The sequence below is a fragment of the Penaeus vannamei genome, chromosome 30 (assembly GCF_042767895.1).
Source record: "Penaeus vannamei isolate JL-2024 chromosome 30, ASM4276789v1, whole genome shotgun sequence".
NCBI classification, from domain to species: domain Eukaryota; kingdom Metazoa; phylum Arthropoda; class Malacostraca; order Decapoda; family Penaeidae; genus Penaeus; species Penaeus vannamei.
This window is the reverse complement of record NC_091578.1, coordinates 13,029,415-13,039,587: the sequence shown is the minus strand read 5'-3', so window position 1 is coordinate 13,039,587 and position 10,173 is coordinate 13,029,415. Positions and strand designations below refer to the sequence as shown.

At 31.4% G+C, this 10,173-nt stretch overlaps 1 protein-coding gene across 1 annotated transcript in view; it reads left to right on the top strand.

Moving 5' to 3' along the window:
- Positions 1-9,849, top strand: part of Sirt1 (Sirtuin 1) — a 10,661-nt gene extending 812 nt beyond the window's left edge. Inside the window, exons 2-11 of the mRNA XM_027362423.2 lie at positions 832-928; positions 1,463-1,695; positions 3,539-3,783; positions 3,990-4,183; positions 4,294-4,400; positions 4,513-4,737; positions 4,969-5,136; positions 5,515-5,632; positions 5,794-6,044; positions 6,287-9,849. Coding sequence (XP_027218224.1) covers positions 832-928; positions 1,463-1,695; positions 3,539-3,783; positions 3,990-4,183; positions 4,294-4,400; positions 4,513-4,737; positions 4,969-5,136; positions 5,515-5,632; positions 5,794-6,044; positions 6,287-6,768 — 2,120 coding nt within the window. The 3' untranslated portion in view covers positions 6,769-9,849. The remainder of the gene's footprint in view (positions 1-831; positions 929-1,462; positions 1,696-3,538; positions 3,784-3,989; positions 4,184-4,293; positions 4,401-4,512; positions 4,738-4,968; positions 5,137-5,514; positions 5,633-5,793; positions 6,045-6,286) is intronic.
- Positions 9,850-10,173: the final 324 nt, after the last annotated feature.

Here is a 10,173-nt window from a genome sequence, read left to right as displayed (position 1 = left end):
TTTGTCTTTCTATGTACATAACATTTCTTTTTTCCAAATCAATAAAAAGTAATTTCCATTATTTTTGTTTCGAATTAATGAGAGTAGAAAAATAAACGGCGTAACGAAATGCATATGAAAATAGTATTACCATACATTAAGAGCCTTTCTATTGCCATGTATCAGGAGGTTTAATGAGATGCATTTTACTAATTTCTTTATAATGATGTATTTCTTTATTTTTAGAATTAAATTGAAGTTATTTCTCAGGTTTATTAAGAGAGAGAGACAGTCTGCATGGATTATAATGTTGCAGAATTATTAATAAAAAAAGAAAATTTTCAAGCAATATTCCTTATTTTTAACCAATATTCATATTCCTTTCCACTTATATTATTGTAAATAGAATGACATAGACTGAGGTAGTTGTTACTCATAATTTTGGGACGGTTAATGGACAATTTTTCTTCTGATAAAAGACAAAATAAGTTGCATTAAGAGGCTCAGAATCTCAAAATAATGAATATTATCCTGGTAATTAGAAATCATCTATATATATATTTTTTTTTCATCACATGAGATTAAAGCCTGTGCAAATAATTTTCTTTATTTTATAGAATTGATATTATTGAATTGGTAATTAGATAGTAATTTTTGGTGATATTATCACATTATAATGTTTTATTTTCGTGTTTGATTCATATATTTCTTTTCCTTAAGGTTCAGTTACACAGATTTTACACTTACTTAGGATACCCTTGATATTTTAGGTATATATTTTCTTCACTGCTTCAGCACCATGTTAGTTCGGAGGTGTCATGTAGCTCGTCGTTCACGTGTATTTTTTTGCAGGCGGATACAGCAATGGAGGAGAGTTCACCATCACTTCCGACTCTGGGTTCAATGAACTCACGCCACCCCAGAGCATGGAAGATGAAATCACTACTCCGTAAGTCGATGTTTCCTTCCGTTTTATGTGCCAGATAATGTTTTCTCTAGATCCATTTGAGACTTTTAGGTCTGTGAAGGAAAACTTATCGTCTGAATCAACCCAGAAATGGCAAAGTCAGGTAATTGCAAGGGCCTCATCTGTTTGGCAAATTTGTAAAGAACTGGAAGCCTCAACCATTTATTATCATGGAAGCTGGAGCAAGGACCAGATCCTTATTTGTCATTAAATTCATAGGGAGATTTACAAGCTCTGTGATGTCAGAATACATGTCATTGAGGCCTGCTAGCCACAACCTGAATGCTAAATGCATGGAGGCCAGTGACAGGAGCATAGTTTTGTTAATTGCATTTACCTGCTGGAGATTTTGTATTTTTTATTGTTTTTCATTTACTTCATACTTAAACTGGATTTTTTTTTTTTTTTTTTTTTTTTTTTTTTTTTTTTTGAGTGTGTGGGTGTTTAGAGTCAGTTCCATTACTATAACAAAATATTTTTTAGAAATATTTAAAAATGATTTTTTTCTTGATACAGGACAAGTTCAAGTCAAGAAGATACAAGTGTAAGGCTCGAGAACCACTTTGGCGATGACAACACCAATGACAGTTCTGTGAATGGCTGCACTGACAACTGGCCAACTGGGATGCCTACTAGTCAGGAGGATGATGATGAGGATGACAGAAGATCTGTCGCATCAACTGCATCAAATCTGAGTGGCTTGTCGGACTTCTCCAATTTCTCTGGGAAAGATTGGAAGCCATGTGCTGGTAAGACATGTTGAGCATCACTTCCCAATCAATTTTTTTTTTCAGGTATTAAGTTTTAGTGCTAAATGTAGAAAAAGTATGAATGAGAATGAATATCTTACAAGAAATGTATTTGATTGGCTTTGAATATATCTTCGTCAGATATGGATATATTTCTGATGAAGTTATATTCCAATCTGGTCAAATACATCTCTTGTATTGAGAAGATTCATTCTCATTCATACCTCTTCTACATTTGTAAACATTAATATGGTTCCTCTTTACTGCCAAATTTGTGTTTCTCAGTCGAAGGTAGGTGAAGCTAACTTGATTATTACTGCAAGTAATTGACTCAATGTACCTAGGTTTGTAGGTAGTTTTCAGATTTGTTATTTACTCAATTTATAAAGTTTAGACTGCATCCTCCTGAGATTATCTTTCAGTCACTGTGACCTCTCCACCTCCCTTATGGCATTTTTAAAAGTAATCTGTTATAAGAGCTGCCATGCAGTTAAGAGGTCAGAATTCAAAAAGGGAAAGGGACATCCTCCAAAATAATTTTATCAACAAATTAACAGTAAATTAGTATCCTTAAGGATTGAAATTGTCCCCTGACCTATTACCATAATAACATTTAATTTTGCAGAAAAATGCAAAATTTTCCCTATTCTTCCTATTACTTTATATATATATATATATATATATATATATATATATAATATATATATATATATATATATATATATATATATGTAATATATATATATATATATATATATATATATATATATATATATATGTAATATATATATATATATTTATATATATATATGTAATATATATATATAAATGTAATATATATATACATATATATATATATGTAATATATATATATATATATATATATATATATATATATATATATATATATATATATATGTAACATATATATATATATATATATATATATATATATATATATATATATATATATTACATATATATATATATATATATATATATATATATATATATATATATATATATATATATATATATATATATATATATATATATATATATATATATATATATATATATATATATATATATATATATATATATATAATATATATATATATATATATATACATATATATAATATTATACATATATATATATATATATATATATATATATATATATATATATATATATATATATATATATATATATATATATATATATATATATATATATATATATATATATATATATATATATATATATATATATATATATATATATATATATATATATATATATATATATATATATATATATATATTACATAACATTTATATATTGCATAATATATATATATATATATATGTATATTTACATATATATATAATATATATATATATATATATATATATATGTAATATATATATATATATATATATGTAATATATATATACATAAATATATATATGTAATATATATTAATATATATATACATATTCATATATATATAGATATATATATATATATATATATATATATATGTATATATATATATATATGTAATATAGATATATATATAGATATATATTTATATATATATATAAATATATATATATATATATATATATATATATATATATATATATATAGAAATATATACCAATTTTATCCCCCACACCCACAATTCTCCCCCATTTAGGGATGGTCCCTTAAGCCAGTTACTGCAGTTCTTAATCTTTGTACAGGTTTCATTTCAATATTTATTGTTATGTTTGTAGGCAGTATATTATTTTTTATGTTGATTGTTGCATAGTCAATTGTGCCTTCTCTTCCCAAGGTCCAATGTCGTGGGTTCAACAGCAGATGTTAAGAGGTGTCAACCCGCGGACAGTCTTGAATCAAATCTTGGGTTCGACAAGAGAAATCCCGGATGGAGTTGCTGATGATGCCCTATGGCGATTAATTGTCAACATGCTGTCTGAACCTCCCCGACGTGAAAAATTAAGGCATATCAATACTCTAGAGGATGTTGTGAGATTAATGAAAGCATGTCAGAAAATCATTGTTCTGACTGGTGCAGGAGTAAGTTGATAAATTTTTTTCTATTATTATTTTAGTAAAAAGTGTATATGAAGAAAAAAAAAAAAATCTTCCCTAAATAAGATTTTTGCTTCTCCTTGTCCTTGAATATTTATCTGTTTCAATTCTTTTAAAAGATTTGTATCATAAAATTTTAGATAACTTGGAAATAGTGCTTTTAAACTGATTTATATCTAAATTTTCAACAGGTATCAGTTTCCTGTGGAATCCCAGATTTTAGGAGTCGAGATGGAATCTATGCCCGACTTGCTGTAGATTTCCCAGACCTGCCAGATCCACAAGCTATGTTTGACATCCACTACTTCAGGCGTGATCCAAGACCGTTCTTTAAGTTTGCTCGTGAAATATACCCAGGCCAGTTTACTCCATCACTTTGTCACAGGTAAGGGAAGGTGCCTAACTTTACAGTTTGGATGTATATGACTTTGAGTAGACATAAAGTGAATGATCAAAATATGTTTCTGGGAAGTAACCCATTGTTTATTTTTTCAGATTTATCCGTCTTATAGAACAGCACAACAAATTATTGCGAAATTACACACAGAATATTGACACATTAGAACAAGTTGCAGGAATAAAAGACGTCATCCAGTGCCATGGTAATTATAATATATCTAAGCTTGTCAGATGTATTTAGTATGTGCTTGTCATATGTGCTTGGTATTGTAATCAAGAAAAATCCTTTGAACTTCATTGATTTTTTTCTTTCAGGTTCATTTGCAACAGCAACTTGTCAGGTTTGTGGTTACAAAGTAGATGCTGAAGCCATTAAAGGAGATATATTTGCCCAGAGAATTCCACAATGCCCAAAGTGTACAGAGAATGAAGAAACCACTCAAGGAAGTAGAATAGCTGGTGATGAGCAAAAAATAGAAGATGCCGTTAGTAGACAAACTGAAACAAATGGCCTGGACTTCATGCAACAGAGACAAACAGGTGAGATATAAAAAAAAGATAATAATTAAAAAATAAAGTGCAATGCAATTAATGTCTAAGTATATTATATGTGGGTCTACTTAGCCTTGTTTTTTTTTTCCAGTATAAGCTCACTGCTTATTTGTTCTTCGTTATTTATTGAATTCTTGTCTTTTTATTATACAGGTAGATTTTTTATTAACTGTATGGGAAAGAGGTAGAGCAGTCCTAACAGCACAAATTCCTTTTCAGATCCCCAGTCGTTACCACCGCAACCTATAATGAAGCCAGACATTGTGTTCTTTGGAGAGGGTTTACCTGATGAGTTTCATGACAGAATGGCAGAAGACAAGGATGAGTGTGACCTACTCATTGTCATTGGCTCTTCCCTCAAAGTGCGGCCAGTAGCTCTGATTCCAAGTAAGTGATTTGTGTGTCTGATGTGAAGGGATCCTGTAAATAACACTTAAGATCAGTTTGGTTATGTTCAAATATTTTATATAAATGGTGTATAACTTTTGAAAGTTAAAGATTATCTTTGGTATATTCGAATGGTAAATACTGTATGTATGGTATATTTCTTATTGCTAGATAGGAACATTTATTGCATCAGTTAATTCTATAGATTTTATATGATGACTAATGGGATAATTCCTTTAAAAATGTTTATCTAATGTGTGGAAGTAAAGCATATTAAGAGAGTTAGTTTGGTTGTATTTATCATCATCATCATTATTATTTTTCATCTGATCAATTAATCTCATTCTGATATTAATTTCCTTTTTTTTCCTCCTGCAGGTTCAGTTCCTTCACACGTGCCTCAGATATTGATTAATCGTGAACCCTTACGACACCTCACCTTTGATGTAGAACTTTTAGGTGATTGTGATATAATTATCAATGAGCTTTGTCGGAGGTATGTACAAAGTACTTTACATGTATTTTAAGTGTTACTCAATTTAATTTTGCAAAATAGTATATGTTTTTATGGATATCTATGCACATATATTAAGATAGTATATGTTTTTATGTACATCTATGTACATATATTATTAATTTTGTTTGGTTTTCCCCCAGACTGGGCAGAGGGTGGGACGAATTGAGTCAGACAGAACCTCTGACAGAGATTAGAGAACTGCCACCCAGACCAATTCCAGGCATCAGTGTAAATATTAGTAATGGTGATGGTGATGACACAAACGCTGCACCAGGACCATCGTTAATAGCCCCACAACATGCACCACACCCTCGAGATGAGAGTGATATTGAAGCCCTGAGAGCGTGCTGGGCCCCCAAGATCCGGGAGACGATGGCTTCAAGATTACCAGGTATAACATAATGTTTAATAAAATCAAATTTTACAAAACTTTTTATGTTTTACTAATAGATTCAGTGAGCATGCAATGTCTCCTCTTTTTCTTCAGCATCCTGACATTAGTTTAAGAAACAGAGTAGTAGAATAAAAGTAAATTATGTTGGAAATAAAAGATAAAAGCAAGTTTACTAGAATGGTTAGAATATCTCTGTAACAGTTGATGTTGACTAACTTCTATGATTTCTGTGATTTCAGACAATACTTTCCTGTATACTGGCACCCACAAGTACATTTTCCCAGGAGCAGAAGTTTATTATGACCCTGATGATGAATTTGAAGACAACAAATCTCTAAGTTCAGAATCTGAGTCAGAAGAGGTGGAGCCAGGAGAAGACAGCCAAATAGAACAGGAAGAGGAAAGCCAAGAATCGTTCCACAGTAACCAGACTCCTGCATCCTCCTGTCACCATCCAAGACTGGAAGATTTCAATTCTACAGATGCTCCACATCTCTCTCCTGATGATGTAGTCAGCCTTCTCTCCACTGCTGATAATGGCCAGGCCCATGAGCATATAGAGGATTGGACCAGTCTCAATGCCAGCTTAGATACCTCCTTGGACTGTGACCACACCTTACCAGATTATGATACAGATGACACACACAATCACATAGCAGACACTACTTCAAAAGTGCCTGAGCTTTTGGCTGACAGTTGTTCTCCTCCCACAAATCTATGACCTTGCTTCAGGAAAGAAATAAGGCTATAAATCCTCAAAGTCCTTTTTGCCTCATGAGTTATTAAGGCTGCTGTTTGAAGGATCTGGAAGGGAATCCGCCAGTAAAGACGTGAGTTCTTTTTGGTAATGTAACTTTCCCTTGGACAGCAGAGGTCAGTCGCTTTCACATCTCGGCACTTAAGCTATAAATGATAGCAGCTTTAATTCAGAAATTATGTGTAGTTGATTAATTATTTAAAAACCGTCCTTACTTTGAGTTTCTTCCAACTCTGCATGTCTCAAGATGGTAGCCAGATAAAAATTACAAATATATTTGACTAGGCCAACAGTCCTTATTTTAAAATAATGTGCAATCTTCAAGGTACGAGAGAGTTTTGATATAACTAATAAGAGGGTACAAATCTTCAGTTAAAGGAAAAGATTGTGTAGAGTTCAGCATCATAGGAGGGATGGGGAGTAGGCATATTTCTTCCATACATGTTTATAAACCTAAAATTTTGAATGTATAAAGACATGATATGCCTGTGTGACTGAAGTTAGAACTGAATATAACTGTTTTCAAATCTTTGGTAAATGATCTCCATCATACAGGTTAATGGTGACAGCTTTGGAAATTGTGAAAGATTATTGTGTATATTTGTAGTGTCAGTCTATTTGAACACAATTTTTTGGGTTTGTCACTGTTCGGTCTAATAAGTTTTTACACTTTGTTCATCTTAAGAGACCTAAAAGTTCTTGATCTTGGATGTTGGCAGATTTGTGTGACATGAGGGTGTAAGTCTTGACATGCATTCAGCATGTGCTATTCATTAGGAAAATATTGTATTTTACAAAGGCTACAATCTTTATTGTTGCTCATTTCTAGAGTGTCAGCTTAACAGGTTATGGAGATTGAATATTGCCAGTATGAGTGAAGTATGAAAAAAAAGGAAAAAAAAACACACACCAACTGGGATCTGGTTTCTCTTGGCTTTCGTAGTTGGGACGTGAAAGAAGTTGTTTTATCGTTTTAGTTTCTTCACGAGTGTAATGTTTTAAGTTTCATATATGTTGTGTTAGTTTCTATTTATTGACTGAGATATATCCTAATTTTCATATAAAACTTGTATTTTGATATATTCATGGTTTGTTGTGATATATATAGATATATGGCAAAGTTTTCCACTTTTATTTAGATAAGGAATTCATTTGTCCCCAGACCAAGGAGACTACCACCTCCCAGCTGGTGGGTGCTGACAGGGTTGTCTGAAGTAGCCTCATATTTGCTTTTATGTCTCCTCAGCTCACTGTCTTGCTTGTCAATGTACTACCTGTCCTAGGCATAAAGGGAACCGTGGCATGTTGGAAAGAATAACCAACTTCTTTGCTTTTTCATATCTTTTATATGTTTGAGAGTCATTTGGAAGTTGTGTATTCTCAAAGAAAAGGTAGAAAGAAGAGAATGCTGCGTGTAAGGGTATGTATGCCCTTTTATATCCTGATGCCTCTGCTGAAAATTGAGTGTTGTGGGTGCTTCAATGAAAGGTTTTAGGGAATTTCCATCACTGTACAAGTTTTCTTCAGTGAGGCTAGCTTGGACCCCCTGTTTGTATGGAAATGGTTGATTTTTTTTTTCTTTTTTTATGGGTTATGTTCATATTTTATGGAGAGAATTATCATTAGGTCCTACCTCAATTTTCTGTTCATGTAGTCATTTTATAAGGAGCTTTGACATATTGTCCATCAGTTTATAACTTGTCATCTGGTATCCTTATTGTGACTTTTGTATGTTATTCCCATTTTTTTTATTGTATTTTTTGTGAGGATTTTTGCCCTCATTGTACAAGTCTCAAAGGCTACCAAGGATTGTTATGTCCTGTTTTATAAAATTTTGTAACAGTTCATTGATTGCCAACTAACATTTTTTCTTTTGCATTTATGATCCAATCATGTCAGGTGAACATTTATATATATACCTTTGTATAATCTGCTAAAAATACTGGGTATGGTATTATGTATGTTGATGATATGTGAGGTATTATCTGTTACCTGTGACTTGACTTATATTCTGTATGACTGCAAATTAGCATGGACAATGTTAAAAGGGATAATATTATTTCAAGCAAGTGCAAAATCGTAGATAGCACTCCATAATAGGAATCAATTTGACATTTTCTTATTTTAAAACAAAAGTGTAAAAGTATCTTTCTTCTTTTAACAGGACATTTCCCCTTACTTTTGAAGAAGTCCCAATATGTGTGTATTTAAGTGACATTTATGAAAGGACTTTTTTCTAGCATCTGTTTAGGACTTTTTATCTTTTTATTACAAACATTGAATTTCGAGGATAACAAGATCTCAGGGCATTTAGAAATTACATAAATACCAAATGTGGGGGAACTGTTAAGCGTATTTAACCGAAACAGGATGTTGATGATTATATTGATGTACAAATTCTTGACTACTGACACTAGGTATCATCAAACACTGAAATGGTTGTAATATTTTACAGATCACTAGAGGTTATTTTTCATCCTGTAGGATCAACGTGAACTTGTACTTAGGAATTGAGATGGTATTTCCCCCTTATTGTATTTACCCAAGTATATTTGCAGATTATCCTCTTTCCATCTCTATCTTTACCTTTCCCCCTTTTTTATTCTTGTATGCTAGGTGCTACTCATGTGCACTGTCATAGGATCTCAAAAAAGCTATAAAAAAAAAAAAAAAAAAAAAAAGTAGGGCTGCATACACTTGAAAGCAAGAAAGGGATGGAATGACGTCATTTCACAGAGGATCAGGAGCCGTTTCTTAGTTTTTAGCACTTTGGATACGCTCCCACTAAGCTTGCCTTGGTGTTTGATTCAGTATGGCATGACTTCCCCCTCCCCCACCCCTGAAGACTTTCAATACCTTAAATGTAAATTTTTTTGTAAAGTGTCGCTGTTTAGCATCAAGGGTCCAATGGCGTAAAACCATATTGTTGCTGTTACACATTAAGACTTGCCTATGGTACAACTGCAGCTTTTTCATGTGGCCTATAATGCATATGTTCTCTTTGTCTGAGCTAAGAACAGCAATAAAATTTATCCTTTTTTTGTAGCCGATATTTTTTTTTACATCCAATCAGTATCATGATATATTAGTTGTAAGCAGTGTAAAGAAATATGAAAGAACATATCCATTTGAACAGATGAACTATTTGAGTTTGCTATAATATAGATATTTTCAGAAAGCTTTTATCCATCTTTTTCAGTAATTGAAAGTAAAGATATTGGCTTAAGTATTATATTTTTGTGCAATCATTATTTTCATAGAATACTAAGATTTAGTTATAGTTAATAATGATTAATCAGTAGTATAAAACATAATTTGATAAGAAAATGGAACTTCAAATTACTACTAAACTTTTTTATCTCTTGAATG